The 19,780-nt window shown below is 45.2% G+C and overlaps 1 protein-coding gene across 30 annotated transcripts in view; it reads left to right on the top strand.

Moving 5' to 3' along the window:
* Epb41l3 (erythrocyte membrane protein band 4.1 like 3) overlaps positions 1-19,780 on the top strand; it is a 152,998-nt gene that overhangs the window by 72,335 nt on the left and 60,883 nt on the right. For all 30 annotated transcript variants that reach the window (XM_060368189.1, XM_060368182.1, XM_060368186.1 and 27 more), the window contains 2 exons: positions 3,855-4,057; positions 7,997-8,194. In XM_060368189.1, coding sequence (XP_060224172.1) covers positions 3,866-4,057; positions 7,997-8,194 — 390 coding nt within the window. In that variant the 5' untranslated portion in view covers positions 3,855-3,865. The remainder of the gene's footprint in view (positions 1-3,854; positions 4,058-7,996; positions 8,195-19,780) is intronic.

The following is a 19,780-nucleotide window of genomic DNA, read 5'->3' as shown; positions in this document are numbered from 1 at the left end:
CTCATGGTTATGGTTTTCTATACTCATATTCAGTGATTGATGTTTTATTTGGTGTTTAGAAAGACTCTGAAATAGCTAAAGCTTTTCCTTTGATTCTTTGGGAAGGTTTTCATTATAAGGACAAATGCATTCAGGTGGCATTCCACTGGTTTGCATTTGTTAGCCTCATGTTTCTTATTGGGTAGTGGGGAACACAAATGTTTCAAATTTCCAAGATATGCGTGTGTGTGTGTGTGTGCGCGCGCACGCGCGCGCGCACGCGATTTGTACTCTTTGTGTAAATCTTTTCTTCATAGGGTCTTCATTTCAGAAACTTAACTAAGCTCTCATTACTTAATCATATGACAAACATCTGTATAAATTCTCGAGAGACTTCCCCAAAGGTCAAGATGTGTGAGGAAGAGGTGTTGTGCCTTTAAGTATGTATGCCTAAGAATGAGAGAAGTTGGGTTTTGCAGGTAATTATGGCAGCACCATGTTCTTGGTTGTATATTGGTGCTAAGGATATTGGGGCATAAATTTATATGGCTCTCACTCTGAGATATATAGATACAATTTCTAGAGAGCAGAGAATAATTACAAAATTGGCTGATTATAGAGAGGAAACTGTGTGACCAGGAGGGCTTCTCTGCCAATACCTGGAGAATGGGAAACTAACTAGGGTAACGCAAAACCTGTCTTCTATGTCTCTAAAACCCTGAAGACCGAAATGATTTAGATACTTGAAGAGAACCAACTTTGTGTTGGAGTGAATAAAAAGTGGCCATCAGGCAGGGAGATGAGTCCTGGACATAGATATGAAGGCCATGGCAATTAGGAATTTAGATTTTTCTGTATGTGCTGGGAAGGTGTTAAGGGGTTTTCACCACTAAGTCATAGAGGGAGACATGCTGGTCACCATGGAGAAAACTAGATGGGAGAAGAAGGTCCAGAATAAAATTCTCTGATTGGACTGAATGTAGAGCTAGGCTAGAGGAGCAAATGCAGCTTAGTAGAGGAGGAGCCAGAGTCAGGAAGGGAGTGAATGTTGTGTCCTAAACACCAAGGCCCACGTGTGTTCCAAGGACAGCTACTTCCTGAGTCCAGGCTGCCAAGGAATCAGATGAGGAACGGGCATTAGCTGATGTGGTGGCCGCCAGAGCCACACCAGTGCCGTGGAGAAGTCTCCCGCTAGAATGGGGAGGTGGTTCAGAAAAGAGGAGTCAAGAAAGTCAGTGAGAGAGAACTGTGCCAGTCGCTAAAGGGTGCTCGGGGTCTGCCTTTGTGGAGTAGGCCGGCTGCAGGTGTGGGTGCTAAGGTTCAAACAAGGAAGACGCAGAGAATAATGGGAGAGAGGTTGTGGTTCTGGTGCTCTCCTGTGTCTGAGGAAACCATGGAATTTGTTGTCATTTTCCCACCAACGTGGAAGCCCAGGACACGTGGTTTGTCATATAAACATGACCCAGACATTGAATACAGTCTATTCTTTGATAACTCCACACAATGTGTCCTCTTTTTTAAATTTTTGTTTCTAAATTACTAAATTATTGAATCCAACTGGTGCTACCCATATGCTTGGGTGTGGGCCATGCACTGGAGGATGGCCAATGTACCAGGAACCACACCCTCCAAGAACACCAGCTTCCCTCTCCCCTGAGCTTTCAGGTGCCAACAGGTCCTCATTTTGGGGACTTCAAACCCTCCTGACTCCACACTGTCTGTCTGGCTTGAGTTTGGCCAGGTTGTGTGTGTGCTGTGGTAACTGCTGTTAAGTCCTTAGATGCAGTCGCTCTGTTGTGTCTAGAAAATACTCTTTTGTTGTGCTTGTTCGCCACTTCTGGCTCTTAGAGTCTCTCTGCCTCCTCTTCCTCAATGATTCCTGAGCCTTGGGAGGAGGAGGTGTGAAATAGATGTTCCCTTTAGGACTGAGCATTCTGAACTCCTTGTTCGCTCCTTGGCCAGTTGTGGCTCTCTGTGTTAATCACCGCCTATGGCAGAGAGAAGCTTCACTGATGAGGTTTTGCTGATGCACCAATCTGTGGGTATGAAGATTCGCTCTTAGGAGCCTGTTTATTACTGCGTCCTCCTAACAGAATGGACACAGACATAGCAGTTGTCTATATAGCCTGTGACCTATCTATCACTAGGTTCTTGTCCCAGAAATGGTGCCTATATGTATTTTCAGTTGTCTTATTGTTCAGCCTTGATCCTGTCATTACAGCTCTTCACATATGAGAGCTAAGGGAGGAATGATAGTTGAACTAAAGGAGCATGGGAGGAGATGGATTCTACCTTACATGGCTCAGTCTTGGGGACCAGAAGGTGGTGAGCCATGTTGTAAATTGCCATTAAACCACACTAACTGGCTTGTATTTGGTCCGCATATGAATTGACTATTAAAAAGACTGAACTGCACAAGGAATCTGAAATCCACAGTGCTAACCTCCCCACCTCTCCCTCCCCCACACGATGTCTGTGTACTTATACAAGCTATCCAGGATAAGCAGACCAAGGAAAGGTAATATTTGCTTTCAGGATGTGTTTAAGAAGCTAAAGTGTAAAAGGGGGGTGTGGCTCACAGTCTTGTCTGGGTTTGATATTTACATTGCTCAGGATGCCTCAGCACGTTCCAAGTTGATATGTCTTTTATGCAGCAGAAGGAATAGCTGGTGCCTGGGAGGAGGAACCCCACGTGAGGAGCGCAGATAAAGCACTGCTCAGTGTTGATAGCACTCCTTCACCGAAACAGTTAAATTGCTACGTGATGAGTCATAGTAGCATAACCCCACCTCATCCCAGTGCCCATCAGCGTCCACTTAAGGCCTTCCTCTAGCCCTTTGCTCGGGGATATTCTAGTTTTCCTTAACGAGGGGAATTGTGAAAGGAAATTGTAAAAGACAGACTGTCTCGAGGATATTGACGCGTACGTAGGTAAACTACACAACAGGTCGGCTGTGCTCTGCGTAGCATCTCTCTCAGCGCACTCAGCAGGAACGTGCTTTGAGGCACGGGGCTGTGTGCAAGCAGGACACAGAAGTGACTGGGGAAGGCTGCTGTGTAGGGTTGAGCATGTGCAGCCCACTCATGCGGCACACGTGGAAGCCAGTGGAATATCTAATCTTAGCAGAGCATCCCTCCCAGGGGTCAAAAGAGACACACTCGGGAACACGTAATCTGCACCAGCTACCCCAGTTAGTGTGGTGGTTCTGAAACTCCGTTTGTGCCCACAATCTGTTTGTGAAGAGACACTGTTGACCATTACAAATTAGTTTTTAGTGTGTGTTTGTGCCAATTAGTGTTTGTTGCTGCTGCTCTGATCAAACACCATGACCAAAAGCAAGCTGGGGAGGAAAGGGTTTATTTGACTTGCACTTTTACATCCTAGTCCTGTCACTGAAGGAAGTCAGGACAGGAACCCCCAAACAGGGCAGAAACCTGGAGGCAGGAGCTGATGCAGAGCCCATGGAGGGGTGCTGCTTACTGGCTTGCTTCTCATGCCTTGCTCAGCCTGCTTTCTTATAGAACCCAGGACCACCAGCCCAGGGGTGTCCTCACCCACAATGAGCGGGGCCCTCTCCCATCAATCACTAGTTAAGAACGTGCCTTACAGGCTTGCCTACAGCCTGATCTCATGGAGACATTTTCTCCATTGATGATTCCCTCCTCCCAGATAACTTCACAGTGTTACGTGGTGTCCATTTTGAGCTCCTGTGAGCACCGTTCTTTGTGGTACCTTTGCACAGAGCCTCTCTGGCATGCAGTGTAGGGCTGTGCTTGGCAGTGACATGTCTCTTCCTCTTCATCACTTTCGTACGGGCTCTTCTGGAAGATAATTGCACCTAGTGACAGGCCCTTGCCTCCTCTTCTGCTTGCAGAACAATCAACCATGACGACCGAATCGGGATCAGACTCAGAATCCAAGCCAGACCAGGAGGCTGAGCCCCAGGAGGCAGCAGGGCCTCAAGAGCACGCAGGGGCACAGCCCGGACCAGAGCCTGCCAGTGGAAACGGCGAGGAGCAGCCAGCGCTAGAGCAGTTTCCTGAAGCTGCTGCACACAGCACCCCGGTGAAGAGGGAGGTAAGCCTGGGGCATCCCAGGGGTAGGCCAGTCAGAGAACCTGAGCTGTGTCTGGGCACTAAGGGCAACTAATGAAGGTCACCTGCTTTTGCTTGCTCACATGGGGTGGGGAAGGGGAGCAGTGTGCTGCTGAAGGCTCTCAGTGAGAGACATTCCTCGGCCTGGACTGCAACCTCCTGCCTTTGATTAAAACAGTTACATTCGGCTGGACTCCTGACTGGAGAGTTTGCCCAGGCCTGGGTTTACAGGAAGAGCAGACAGCAAGCTGACAGCCTTAACTATGCCTCTGGCTGTTTTCGTTTAGAGCTGTAAAGTGTGAGGACAGAATTCAATTTCCCAGCCATTATTCTGACCCTACCACTGCCATCTAATTTTAGAGAATATTTTGGTAGGACACCCTGTCGCTTGCATACATCTGTAGGTTCATCGCTGTTCCTTATACATGGTGGGAGTGTCGTGGACAATTATTCATGCCCTTGTGAGATGGAGCTCAGTGGTAGGGTCCACACTTAGCCTGTGGAATTTTTGTTCTGTTCTCACTAGTATCAAACTTTTTAAATCTGTAAGTTTAAATACGTAAGAGGAAAAGGACGAGGTACAGTGGAGGCTGGGAGGACTCAGTGTCGGGTTGGAACGTCAAACCTGGAATCAACATGTTTCAGTGCTTACGCGAGCACGATAAAGGAATCTGGAGCTCGCGGAGTTATTGACCTCTTTAGCGTTCTGAAGGGTTTGGGTAGCCTGAGAAATTTGAGAAAATGTTTGGTGGATGGACATGTAATCAGCCTGTGAGTGAAACGTACTGGAGCTCAGTGTTATAACAGGTTATTATGACACTTGCTTATGAGGTGGGACATTTTACTGTTGTCACATGGCAGTGGCAAGTTCTGGGTTTTTTTGTTGTTGTTGTTTTGTTTTTGTTTTTAGAATGAATGGGGCTAGACAGATGGCTCAGCCATTAAAAGCACTGGCTGCTCTTGCAGCAGACCCAGGTTTAATTCCCATGGTGGGATTACTACCTCCAGGACTTAAGTTCCACAGAATTGTAACCTTCTTTCTGACATCTCTAGGCAGCAGGCACACGTGGGGTGCCCGTACATACGCATGAATAAATCTCCAACAAATAAAGAAAATGACACATTGGAGAGACTTGAAAAACCTTAGGTGTATAGTACAGCTGCCATGAACACACTGTGCTTATTTTATTGTGTTATTTTATTTGATTTTAGTAAACATCTTGTAAGTAGGAACACCGCCCTGCAATATTGTTTGAAAGTGTACTATAGTGAGTCTGCGGACCAATAACATGACACTTTATTATCATCAAATGCTACGTGCTATATATAATGTTTTAGCTGTACATTATCGTAGCTGATAGCACAAGTGATCACATGAGCTGCGTGGTGGTTTTGATTTACAATAGCAACTGTGTCACAACACAATGGAAGTTGTGTTTAGATTAATTTTTCTTCATTCTTAGTAATTTACACATGTATATGATAAAACATTCACTTCCTTCCCCACTTCCCCTGTGCAAAGCCTCCCAATCCATTCAGCGCTCATGTCTTTAGGGACCACTGTCACATATGTGCGGTCTTATGTAGGCCATGACTGTACTTTATCTTCTATAGTCAAATGTTTGAAGCCCAGAAGGGGATCTGGTGGTGAATCTCCAGATGGAAGTGTGCCTAGATGCACAGAGCAGAGTCCTGAGTGCGTCCTGTCTCATGCCCTCACTGTTCTGCCTTGGAGGACTCTTTTAGGCCATGACATTCCTCCTTTATGAAATGTTAATTAAGGAATCATTGTTAAAGTCTTCCACAAATATCCTTGCTTCACACCTGGAAGCAGTGTGAGAGATAAAATTAAGTACATGTGGGCATATAATGATGATTAAAATGTGACTGGATTTGAACCCTCTAAATGGTGTGACCTTCAGAAAGTTCCCTGGCTCCCCTGGTCCTGCTGCTCCATGTTTAAACTTAGATTGCATGCACTACCTCCACATCAGAGCAGTGAGAAAGATTGAATGGAGTAGAGGATCTGCTAAAATGATTGACAGCCATGCATCACGAGACTGCAATTGGCAATTCATTTGAGGCACTTGGTCTGCCTTTCCAGAATTACTATACTTGTTTATAAAATGGCTAGTAAAAGCCTCAATGGTAGATTCTACTTTCACATGTTCCAGAAAGGTCTGTCCTTGAGTGATGGCCATTTAACATCCGCACAGGAGAAGCAAGCAAACGTCATTTGCAGCTGATGTTTAAGGAACCCAGAAAGTATATTTTCATACAGATACTTTCAGTGGAGGGAAATCCAAGTCTCATCTTCTGTAGTGGATAGAAACAGGTGAACCACAGTAAAATTGAAGTTAAAAGTAGCTTCGCTTGACCTTGTCTGAAATGAGACAAGAACAGTTTAAATGTGTTGAAGCCATATATATAATAATCTAATAGGGCGTACCGTGATTGTTGATAGATAGTTCCAGGATTACTGTACTTCTCCCTAAATTCTGTCAAGGCCACATTGATGATGTTATTACTTCATTTTACTACAGAAAGAGTGATGCTCGAGATAGTTGGACTGAGTTGTCAAAGCCAGTTTTCTTGAGCTTATTGACTTGCTGAGGTTTACTTTCAAGGCTGGCCTTTCAAGTAGGTCATTTAGTCATTGTTTAGTTATTTTTAACCTAGGTCACCGACTTGGTGTCATTCTGCCTCAGAGATTGTAGAGTATATACATAGACTTACAGACATTCACCACTTTGCCTGGATGTTACTCTATTTTCTAGGTTAGATATAGATATAGATATAGATATAGATATAGTGGTCACATTTGTGGGAGAAAGGACATTATTAATCTTATATATGAAAAGCAAGGTAGAAATGCTGGAAAAACCAAAATCTATACCAAAGGCCTAAAACTAATTCTCCAAAAATGACTCTATGCTTAAAAGATTATAGAGAGCTATAAAAGCTGAAATGATAAGCCATCAGTTCTGCCTTCACTCGACTGATGGCCTGTCTGTGGGAGAAATCCTGTGTTAATTCCGAGGGTTGGCCCGGAAGGCCAGTGTCTCTCTCTGTGCACTGCTGCCATTGCGGACCACCCAGCCAGGCATCAGCTTTGCATGCCACCATTGTGACGGTCAGATAGAAGAGGGGTGCTGAAACACCTGGCAAGCAGTGTTCAGACATGCCGGGGGCCGGCTCAGGGGAGAATTCCGTGTTCCGTGACGAGTTTCTCTGCAGTTGTGAGGTTGGCCGAGAACAGAGCATAGAGATGCAGGAGCAGATTAAAGCTCGGCGCACATTTGATCTGTCCTCACACCAGCTCATTACCCAGGAAGAGAAACAGACCCAGGGGATTACTTTGTGTTGAACTTCGGCACTGCTGACTTCACTGAACTGATTCAGAGCAGAACCAAAAATTTCAGCCATTGTAAAATTACTGACAAGATTAACACTTGCGGCTCTCTAAGCCTCAGTATTTATAAGGTATCTTGTAAGTGTATAGGGTAGATCTAACAGGTCAGGCACTGTAGCCGCATCTGATGAATTATGAAAACAGTATAAAAAGCAACCCAGGTCGTGATTCGAGGCCTTCGCTATCCAGTGCCCTTTAAAAGTCAGGAATGGTGTTGCTTCTTTGGTGAGATCTTGACAGAACTGGCTAATTCCCTTCTCTGTGAAGTCTTGGGCCAGCAGAGAAAAGGCCTGAGTGGTACATTCATGTAAGTGGGTGGAGTTATGGAGGTGTGACTGAGCTTTAGGAACATTCAGGTCGGTGTGTCGACTTTCTAGCATCCTGAGACAGCTCCTCCCATCCTCTAGGAAATGGGAATGCAGCCTGATTCTCTGAAGCTGCCCCGTGTCTGAGCAACCCAGTAGCCATTTCCTGTGTGTTTTGAAAGGTGCTCCTTGTTGCTGTTCACAGGTCAGTGACAAGGACCGGGACTTTGCTGCCACAGCTGCGAAACAACTTGAGTATCAGCAGTTTGAAGACGATAAACTCTCTCAGAAATCATCCAGCAGCAAACTCTCGCGGTCCCCACTAAAGATCGTGAAAAGGCCTAAAAGCATGCAGTGCAAAGTGATACTCCTGGATGGATCCGAGTACGGCTGTGACGTAGACGTAAGTACACCCTTAAAAAGCAAGAAACCACTGGAAAATGGCATTTCCCAGAACTCTGGAAACTTACTCATCTAGACCCAAAATACAGAATTATTCAACTCTCGAAGGAGATTAAGTTACTGCATGTTTGTGGTGTCCCAAAACAGTGTAGTCAAAAGTAAAATGTGATAGGGAACCTAAAAACAAAAACAGACGGGCTCCCAGCGATTTCCCTCTTAAAGTGCGCCTCGCTGTGATACTCTGGCTATGAGCAACATTTCAATCAGTTCACCTTTCCTGTCGGCACCGTTTACAGCCCAGACGCCCTGTATACGTTCTTTGCGTAGTAGTAGTTGGATGCCTTAAAATGGCCGTGTCCTTTTCTTCCTGAGTAAAAAAAAATTTTTTTTTTAAAGAAAGGCAAAAAAGGCATGTCGTACATGTTGAGCCTCCGTGTAAAACACTACAGGCTTCTTTGTTGTGGGTGTGGGTGTGCGCATGCGTGTGGGCGATGCGCGCGCACTCGCACGTTCTCACAGTCCACGTTCATCGGCCCCATCCAACAGCTTCGTTTTATTTCTTAAAATTACGTATCCTTAAGTTTGTCTGTGTGGGTACGTGTGCACACGAGTGTGCAGTGCCTGCAGAGATCAAAAGAGGACGTCAGATCCTGTGGAGCTGGGGGAGGGGTGATAGGCAACCTGTGAGCCCCAGGCATGGGTACTGGAAACCGAACTCAGGTCCTCTGGAAGAACTCTTAACCACTGAGCCATCCGTCCAGCTCCCAACCCTTTTCCTTCCGGTTACAACCCAGTGGTCATTTTAGTTATAGTCGATGGAATGCAGCTGCGTGTGCAACAGGATTTTTGTTGTTGTTGTTCCTTCTTCATTTTGTTTCGTTTCGTTTTGTTTTGTTTGCAACAAAAATTAAACCCTTAGGTTAACAAAGTTACTTTATCATATCCTGATATTTATATTATATTATTATATACTTTAGTCATATAAAAGTTGGTGCATATCAGGTACCCAAAAGTTTTACTGAGCACAATTGTATTATTTACAGATTGCTACCTCTGGGTTTGAATATTTTTTTTCAATCAATTTGTATAGTAGTTGACTTAGATGTTACTTATGGAGCATTCTATGGGTTTAGTGTGGGGAACTCTCCAGCCTCATGAGAGACTAAACTTTTCCTGTGGAGATTATAGAAAAATTTGCTGTGCAAAGAGGCAATTTTTCCTTAGCTTTGATTGCATTTATAGAATAGAACAAATGGGTTGCTTTATAATACTCGGGTCACTGATGTCAGTTTTCAATGGAAGATTCTAAACGGAGAAAATTTCATGTTTGGACATACTGCCTTGAGGATGACAGATAACATTTTTAATTCTGTCAATTAATTTATGCCTCGTGCCTTGGGTTCCTTATAGATAATCACCATGATTTTGAGTACAGAAACCTTATTTGATAATTAATTGATAATTTATTATTACCTTTAAAATTACTAGGATCATTTTGAGTGACATTTCAAAGCTGGTCTTTCATTCATGACATTATAAATTAAAAAAAAAATTCTAAGCATACTTTTTTAAGCAAGCAAACAAAAAAACTTCTCACAATAGATTTCAGGTTTTCCCTTCCCTCCTCTCAGATCCTGCCCACCTCCCTACCTACCCAACTCTAGGTCCGCTCTCTCTCTCTTTCAAACAAAAATAAAACAACACACACACACACACACACACACACACACACACACACAAATAATACAAAAACAAAAGTCAAAATAAAAGCACACAAAACCAACAAAACAAAACAGAAATGCCCAGACAAAGCACACTGAGATTAAAAGTCTACAGAAATGCCACTGAGTTTGTTTCGTGTTGCCCAACTGCTCCTGGGCATAGGGCGTGCTCTGAAATGTTATTGGTGTGCCCAGTGAGACTCCCTTGGAGAAAATTGATCTTTTTTCCTTTGGCAGCAGGTATCCGTTGCAGGTAACTCTTGGCTGGTGGTGGGCTGGGTCTGCTCCGCTGCTTCTCAGGGCGGGGTCCACATCCAGCCTGAAGCTGTGCAGGCTTTGCGCGTGCTGCTGCAGTCTCCATGAGTTCATATGTGCATTTATCCTGTTGTGTCTAGAAGACACTGTTTCCCTGGCAGCATTCATCACCTCTGGCTCTTAGAGTTTCCCATATCCTCTCCCCATATATTCTTGAGCCCCGAGGGAGAGGATTTGATGAAAGCATCCCCTTTGGGACCAAGTACACCAGAGTCCCTCACACTCTGCACATTGTCCAATTGTGGCTCTAAGTATTACTTTGCATCTGCTGCCAGAAGCATCCCTGATGATAGCTTAGTGAGAAACCAACCTATGGGTATAGCAGTACAGCATTAGGAATCTTTTTTTTTTTTTTAACACAATAACAGTTTTAGGTTTTCCCGTAGGCCCGTGACCTATTTAGTCTCAGGTCTTTGCCATTTAGCAGTGTCAGATATCATGGAGTGGGCCTTAAATCCAAAAAAAAAAAAAAAAACAAAAACCAAAGTGGTTGGTTAGCGCTCTAACATTTGTGCCATTATTATACCAGTAAGTCTTCCTTGCAGCAGGTCACTAGGTCACTAGTGAAGGTTGCCAGGTTTGTAGCTGGTTTGGTGTTTACCTTTTTCCTCAGAGTCCCTTTTTACACAGAGTCCCTTCCAGTACCACGAACACTAGTCAGTAGGGGTGAAATCTCTAGTTAGGCAGAAGTTTACTTCTCCATGTTCAGTGAGGTATGTGAGTGTTGTCATCAGCCCGAGGGCCTGGTCACAGGTTGTGGAGAGCAACCAATAGTGTTGGTAATAGCCTTTGATATTTTGGGGGTTTCTATGGGTTATTTGTTTCCTTGATGTTTGGGTTCTTTAGTTCTTTATATAGTTTGGATACTGACCCTCTCTCAGGTAAATAATTGCTATCATATGTATAATTAGTAAACATCTTTCTCACTCTGTAGGCTGCCACTTTGCCCGAAGGATGGTTTCCTTTGCCGTACAGCTTTTCGGCTTCATGAGGTCCCATTTGTCAATTGTTCGTAGCGCCGTGCTGTTGGACTGTGAGGCTGTGTCTAATCAGAAAGTCCTTTCCTGCAGCAGTGAGTGTGAGACTATTCTTCACCCTTGTCTTCTATCAGATTCAGTCTGGTCTCATGGCGAGGTTCTCGAATCAACTGGAATCGCGTTTGTGCAGGGTATCCGTGTGCCCTGCTCTCCTACAGGCAGCTGTCTACTGAGCACACGCTTTTGATATGAAAAGTAACCAGCCGAGCAGCTGCTAGTTTACTAACAGGTCTAAGACAGAGTGTGCTCACTGCCAACCTGTCTCTGGGGGTGATGGAGAGAAAGTGTGGTCAAGGTCACAAGATTCAGTCATTGCTGCTTGCTTGAGTCAAAAAAGATGGTGACGACTCAGCACGGTGCTTCTCTGGGTTCAGGGGGACATTGCTTGGCAGTCTGTCCTGTGTTTGGCCTAAACTGTGAGGTGGAAGGCGTAGCTGGACGGTGCCATGGGGCATCCTGGAAGCAGACTGGGAAGGGGTACAGAAAGCTTGTGTCCTCTGAACTGAAGTTCTTTAGAACGTTGGATCATGTCGTGTAAGTACCAGTGCTTCTTAAGTCAGGAAGAGGTGCCCAGACCACCATTCCAGCTGGTGCGTTAATGGTTAGTGCGAATGGCGATGAGGCTTGACTCAGTGAGAGAGGATGGAATGCCAATGAGCAGCACCTTAGCTGGCGAGGTACCAGTCTGGGTAGCCACTGGGTACAACTGGGCTTGGGTTTAGGTTGACTACAAACTCAGATGAACTGACAGGGAGGTGAAGCTGTCAAGCCTGGTGGGTGAAGTCACAGGCTGTGTCTGTGGAGGATCTTGCAGTTGACATTGAATTGCTGGGTAGCTCTGACACATGGCGTCTCCAGGGCCATCTTGCTCAGGTGTGATAAGTGCTCTGAAGTTACCAGAGTGGAATGGGCCAGTGGGCCTGTTCACTGGCACCAGCATGATTAGAAGAAATGTCCTTACACTTCCTAAATGCTCATTTGCCTCTGTTTTGAATGTGTCTTTGTAAAGTTTATGTGTTGGACACATCGCGCTGGAACTATATGTTAACAGGGCTTGGAGGGAGGATTTGGGGAAATAGTTAGCATTCAATGAGGGAACATGGGACGAGGCCCAGATAGCATTGGTGGCTCTGTGTGAGGAGTGAGCGAGACTCGCTGGCACACGTGTTCTGTCTCACGGTGTAGTGGCCTCTGCCATGTCACAGTGCAGTAAGTGGTGGCTCTCCGGGAGTCTAGGGCTGTGAGCCAATAAGCTTCTGTTCTTTACAGATGCCCCAGGCTTGGGTGTTTTGCCATAGAGACATAAAACAAATTAAGAAACTTTCCTCAGCATTTGAATTTGAAGCCGGGAGCGGTGGGGTACACCTATAATCCCAGCACTCAGGGAGACAAAGGCAGGCAAGGCTACACAGAGAAACCCTATCTCGAGAAAAAAAAAATTGGATTTGAGTGAGCATCTTTACCTTGAAAGTGTATTATTTGAGGACCAGTGGCACAGTTTAGCAGGTGTGTGCACCTCCTACTAAGCCTAATGACCCCTGAACCCAGGTGGTAAAAGGAGAGAACTGATTTCCAGAAGTTGTCCTCTGACATTCGCACTCACACTACAGCATGTGTGCACCTGATCCCTACACATAACACACACACAAAGAAAGGAAAGAAAAAATATATAGAAAAAAATCAATAATTTAAAATACTTTGGTGATGTATTCTATTCTTGGGAATTAGAAATTATGGGCACTGTCTTATAACACTAATACGAGAAACGAAATCTGATATGAGCCTGTCTGTCAGAGAACTTTATAAGAATGTGATCTGACACCCTTCTCAGGAAGCATTGGAAACTTTGCATGCCTTGAGTATGAGTACTCGGAGGAACCAAGTGAGTTCTTCCCAAGGACTAAGAGAAGTTGCTAGCGAAAGTTCTCAGAAACTTATGTGCAGAGAGCAAAGCTAAGGATGTAGGTACAGGAAGTTGATTTTCAGAAAAGAGTGTTTTCAATGTTAACCTTGGGTTAGGTGACTCCTCCTCAGCCCTTAACTAAAAGGAGCTTGGGAGAAACCCTCCCTGGATTTAGAGGGGCCACGGTCCCTTCCTGATGGTGGAATAAAAGACACACAAGACACACAATCTTTTCTCAGTGGAGGCAGCAGCTTCACTTCCCCCAGGATGTGTGGTTGCAGGAAATTTAGAACGGAAGACAGAAGCAAGCAGGTCCTCTGTGCACCTAATGAAGTACTGTTTTACTCTAATGAAGTTCTGTTTCTTCCTGCGGCTGACTTCATGCTGTCTCCATTTAGGCAAAATGAACAAGGTTCAGCAGTGTCAACAGCTTAATCATGAGGGTTTTCAGTCACCGACAAAAGGCCCCGGTCAACACGCACATACACACACACACATACACACACACACACACACACGCATGCACCCTTGAATGACTTGGACCTCTTTTGTTTTGAAGCTGTAAATTTGTATTTCCCTTGTTCTGCAGTTCTGCGGTGGGATGGAAGCTAGAGATTCAGAAAAGGGTAGTGTAAGAAGCATTTCTCTGACCCATGACTGAACTCTTGTATTCAGAGCACGCCCCATGCTTTGATGCTCACGGTTTTCAGATTCTTTCAAACTTCCTTGTAACTGTCGACTTACATTATTACAGCGTACAGTGGCTTTCCACTTGAAAGCCCTTTGCCTCTGGCGTCTTTTCAAACTTTGTTCTTGACCACTAAAAATGTCATTTAGGCAACTTAGCATGATACATGTTTGTGGAATGCTTGTCTGCCTCCAAATTTCCATAGATGCCAACAAAATTATTAACATGATTTATCTCATGATCTTGACTACTGGAGAACAAAAATGACTTCCTGTTACCAATTTGTTATCGCTTGTTGGCATTTGAAAAGAGAGATGCCCCATCTCATACATCACAGGGCACAGTGCTCATCTTACTTTTTTTCTATCCTGATGCTTCTACGAGGGACAGACTGCTTGTCTCTCGCTGATGAATATGCAGCCTCCCCTAATGACTATCCGGAAATACATTTGCTCTGCCCTACTTGTGGACCATTCTAATCTAATCCGACCTCGACTTTAGAAAAAAATAAGTTACACCTGGCCTCAATTTGGTTTCAATATTTCGTCATCTAGGTTATATGGTGCTTAGCTAAAATATTTGAAACATTATATAGCGTAGTTTGGTTTACATCCCACAAAGGTACCTGGCTTCTGACGTTTCGGCGGGACGCTGTGGTGTGCAAATGGGTTACGGTGAGTCATAGCTATCCTGGGACAGACATATCCAGCCCATGGGCAGCATGTGGGAGGAGCCCGGAAACATTCGTGGAAAGGCGGTTTATCGGGGGTTCTGTTGCAGGGGTTATTTAAAAGGGTCCCGCTGGCCTCCTCTCCCCATGTGACTTCCCAGTTTACTTACCTGCAAAATAACCTGTCAGGCAGTCATCGTGAGCAAGACAGTGAGAATGGGGCCCATTCATGCCCATGCTAGACTCATCTCCCAGGAAAAAACATCTTTGAGCCAGCTACACTGGAGAAAGAATTGAATCCAGACTGTGATAAAGAAAACATAGCTTTTGAAATAATTAGTAACATCAGCAAAGCTTTGGCCATGTGTAGTTAGTTAGGCCTTGTCCGGAGGCTTCATGTTGGAAAGAGTACCAGGCCTCAGGCCTCAGGCCTACAAGGGTCCCTCTGTGATGGGCCCACATCTGTGTAGGAACAACCATGTTCCTCTTAATGTCATCTCATCTGGAGATGCTTGTAGGTCACCAATCCTCACGTGGTGGCCTAAATGTGATTGGTCCTCTTCTAATTGTAGTCAGGAAGGGACTTTCAGAAGTTGCCCAAAGGCCTGTCTTTCTTTGTGATTATTTGATTGTCTGAATAACACTCCTATTTCATGCTCTTTACCACTGGGATGTGGTCGAAAGGAATGATTCCATATCTGAACCTCTCTATTTCCATGGGGTATGTGAAAAAAGTTTCCCAACCGTTTCGAAGCTCTAGGCAGAATGGCAGAATGAATTGCCTTATTTCAGGAAGCTGATTCAAACGCTTACTTCCTTTCTTGAATTGCCAGAAACAGATAAATGTAAAATACAAAATATGGCACTTTCACAGCCCGCACAAATACCGTTTGTTTCAAGAACACCTATAAACACGAGCCTCCCATTCTGCGTGCTGCCGACTCTGATCTCCCCGGTAATGTGCCACTGTTCTCAAGAGGGTGGCTTGTCGCGTCCTACATCTCTCGTGCTCTAACCTAATGCCTCCATCTTGCTGCAGCAGTTTCCTGATTGAAGAATGACCCCCCCACCCCCGAGACTCTAAAGGATGCGAGCACATTAGTTAACTTTTTTCTCGTGCGACAGCTGTTTGTGCAGCCACAGGAACAGTGCACACGAGGACGCCTGATGCCTCTTGCACCTGCTTGAGATGTGAGATCTTCCAAAGGCGCTGAGAGTTTTCCTCACTAACGTTTGTTCGGTGGGGACAGACGTCCTTCCTAAAATAGTTAAACCTAGTCTCCTGGTATTCATTCATAAAAAGTAATAAACTTTAATAGTCCATCATGAGTGTAGCCATGACCTATTAAGTCCTCTGAAGAATATTAATGTTGAAAGGGTGAGCATGTATGTCGAGGAATAGGAACTTTAAAAGCATCTGCTGTGACATCTGTTGTAGGTTGTTTGGAAAGCCAAGTAGATTATGAGAGCTTGAGTGCTTAAGTCATTAGTTGATGGGTAAGATATTAAAAATTACTAAGGAATACTTGGTAATTTGGTGACGGGTGATACATTAAAATAAATATTACTAAAGAAAACTCATTATGGCATTCTTTCTGAATTTACCCCAGCTACCAAATTATATTAGTGTGTGTGTATTTGCTTGCATGTGTATGTGTGAAGGCCACAGTATCTTCTTCACTCACTCTGTACCTTCGGTTCTGAGACAGCGTCTCTCACTAAACCTGGAGAGTGACAATCTGGCTAGCCTGTCTGCTCAGTGAACCCCGGGTCACCCACCTCTGCATCCTCAGTGCCGACACAGGTGCCTTTCTACAACAGTCCTGGGGACTTGAACTTTCGGGCCTTGCATGAGCCCTTTCCTGGCTGCCCTCAGCCCTCAGGTCCAAACATTAATTCTCCAGCACTGTGTTTCTACGTTTGCCTTTCCTGGTTCCACCCTGACAAGCTTGTTCCCTCTGTACCTCCCACGGTGCCGTGTCTGGTTGGTGCCGTCCCCAGGAATCATAGGCACGGCTCCCTTCTTTATTGACAATCCAAATGCTCAGGGATCCCTCCATTTATGACTAACTTGGGAGTCAGTGCTTTAGGTATCTTTCCCACCTTTATGACTGGAAGCTGTGACCTGTGCCCTGAAAGAAATCCTTATTGATGGTGATGTCATCACTGCAGTCCCCACGAGATGATGACGTGGTCGTGAATAGTTGCCTCGGACCCCTGGGTGCAGGGGAGAGATGCTCACTCTTGGCTCCAGCTTCAGACCTAAAGCATCCTGATTCCTCTCAGCACTTCTCAGGGAAGACTGGAGCAGTGAAAACACCTGCCACCCATTGCCACTCATCTTCCCACCCAGAACTCACTGTGAGCCCTCATGGCAGCCGGTAGCTGCTGTCCCCTTCCCACAGCTCTAAGCTGAGTCCAGGCCCTTCCCTGCTTGAGTCCCAGGGAGGGCTTTAGTCCAAGACGTCGCTCACTGCTCTGTTCAGGAAAGTCTTCCCAACATGGTGGGCTACAGCTAGGCTGTGTATGCTGACCAGGGAGGTTTTTCTGCCCCATGACCCAGGACAAGTGTGGCTGTCTCTGTCACCTCTTCTGGTCTCCTTCCTAGCAGCAGATCTGTTCTTGCAGCTTCAAAAGCTTCCTCAGTAACTGTAGCTGGCACTCTCCTTAAAACTGTCATCCATTCTCAGGCACAGTGATACATTTGTGCAAAGAAAGTGCTGGTATCTTTTAAATATTCAAATACTGCACTGAATATATTTTCCTAATAGTGCTAATATGTACAGTCAATGTGACATCACTTTGTGGGCAAAAATCCCAAAAGCCTGTGCTAAACTCACAAGGGCTTTAACACGACGGCTTTCTTAGGGGCTCGTTAGGTTCCAGTTACTCCAAAACAGCTGAGTCAGTGTTTCAAGATTAAAAGTTCAGTTTGTCTTCACCAGAGAGGTAAACCATTTTATCTGCAAGAAGCACTAGACATAACCTTCGCCTTGCCTTGTTTCTCTGCTGGGAAAGTCAGCTCAGAAAAGTAACAGTTGTGCCTGAGAAAACGTGGTCTGGAAAGTACAGAGAACAGCAGGAATCCACATGCTGCTCCTCTGACCCAAAGGTTGATACCCCACCACCATGAAAATAGATAGATAGATAGATAGATAGATAGATAGATAGATAGATAGATGGATGGATGGATGGATGGATGGATGGATGGATAGATAGGTAGATAGATAGATAGATAGATAGATAGATAGATAGATAGATAGATAGATAGATAGATAGATAAAAAAGTAAACCCTGCACCAGGAAAAGGAATCAACCAAAGAAGATAGGGTTTGCCTTTAGCTTGGACTTGTGAAATGGTACCTGGAAGAAAAAGAAGGAGAAATTTTTAACCTGTCTTATCAGTGGTCTCTCAAGAAGGAACGGATATGGGGGCCCAGGTGATGATGGATCCATCGCTAGAACACTTGCCGCACAAGCGTGAGGACATGAGTTCAGTCGCCCAGAACACGTGTGAAGAGCTGGGCATGGCATGGATCTCAGCGTGGAGGAGGGATGTGAAGATGGGCACATCCTAAGGCTCGCTGGCCAGGCAGTGCAGCTGCAGCCGTGAGCTTCCGGTTCAATGAGAGGCCTTGTCTCAGTACAATAAGGTAGTGAGCAGTTGAGGGAGGCACTCGGCATCACTTCTGGCCTCCACAGGCAAGCACGCATGCGCACACACAAACACACGTGAGCACACACAAAAGAAGAAGTAGACTTTCGGTCACCGATTCCATTTGAATTCTCTAAGCACATGACTTCAAAAGCGATTAATTTTTAACTTTTTTTTTAGTATCACAAATATAGCTTGAGAGTAGGAAGAGGGGCTGCTAAAATCGCTCCTGTGTTTTGATCATCTCCTCCTTGTCCCTTTCCTGTGGCTAGAAGAAGTGATGGACTGTGGTAGCAAGTCCCTTCTCTTAATAGGCTGGAAGTGGATTCCTTTGGACTCCCCGTGTAGCAGAGGAGCGGAGACCAGTCCAGACTGTAAGGTCATAGGACGGTCTCCCAGAATACCTTAGAGCTCATTCCTGAAAACCACTGCCTGGCTCTGATGTGGACCACTCTCTGAGCTTTGAGGATGCCATGGGCTGGGCTTGGAAACCAAACAGCCTTTTGTTTTGACTGAGAAGAGGAACATGGTTGGAGAGATAAAATGTGTAAATTCCTCCAACTGTTGCACGGAGCAAGGTTCAAGACTCCACCTACCTCTGTGGAGTCAAGTCAGGCGAATTCTGTAGTTATCACTCCAAATTTCCCATCAAACCTGGGGTCCCCAACCACCCCTTGCTGAGAGAGACATTTCACCACAGAGTGCTTTCCTTTTCAATTTTCCCAATCAACTGCCAGTTCATTTCATAATTGCACCATTTCCTGCATGAAAGACAGGTTACAATTTTTCAAGATGATAGCTCGTCTCCAATCATTTAAATCAATGCCTTGCTTTTCATGGTTGTACTCTTGACCCTTCAGGAACTCTTGGGAAGTGGGCCTGCCGGCATTAGCTACAAGATGAAGATAAATCTTTGTACTGATGGAATCGTACCTGGGAGTGACACTCACTTCTTCCGATTCATACTCTCTTCATTCTCTCTCTCTCTCTCTCTCTCTCTCTCTCTCTCTCTGTGTGTGTGTGTGTGTGTGTGTGTGCGTGCGTGTTCAAATCCAGCAAAATTAGACACAGGTCATCCAGGGAGGGCCCAGGTCAGAATACTATTGAAGGACCTGTCGTAGGAATAGTAAAATATTTACAAAGTGACTCACCCAGCTGCTGGGTGATGTGACGCTCTGGATGGTTCTGCCACAGTGGAGAACACACACGGGCAGTGATTGGTTTCTGAATTCGGCTCACTTGCCTGTATCTGATCGGCAGACTGAGAGAGGTGACACGTTCTTTTAGCTTTCATGGCAAAAGAAATGTGGGGCTATTGGCTTGGAAACACGTTCAGATTTGAGGGGGACACTGAAGTGTATTTAGGAGTAGTTTGTCCTAGCCCTGGGGTCTTGTTAATGTCTGCAGCGGAGACAAAGGAAAAAGTCTGCTATCGTAGCCTCTCAGTCCCGTGTTGTTTGCTCCCAACTGGATGATTCAGTGGGAGATGGAAAAATAAAAAAATAGAGGAAAGAGCCCTGTTTAATGTTCTACAGTGAAATTTAATACATTTCCCCTCTTGGTTTGTTAACGTTAGTGATGTATATTCTGTAGCTAGT

Source organism: Meriones unguiculatus, chromosome 15 (assembly GCF_030254825.1).
Source record: "Meriones unguiculatus strain TT.TT164.6M chromosome 15, Bangor_MerUng_6.1, whole genome shotgun sequence".
Classification (NCBI taxonomy): domain Eukaryota; kingdom Metazoa; phylum Chordata; class Mammalia; order Rodentia; family Muridae; genus Meriones; species Meriones unguiculatus.
Note: the sequence above shows the minus strand (reverse complement) of the source record. Positions and strands in the feature narration are given on the sequence as shown.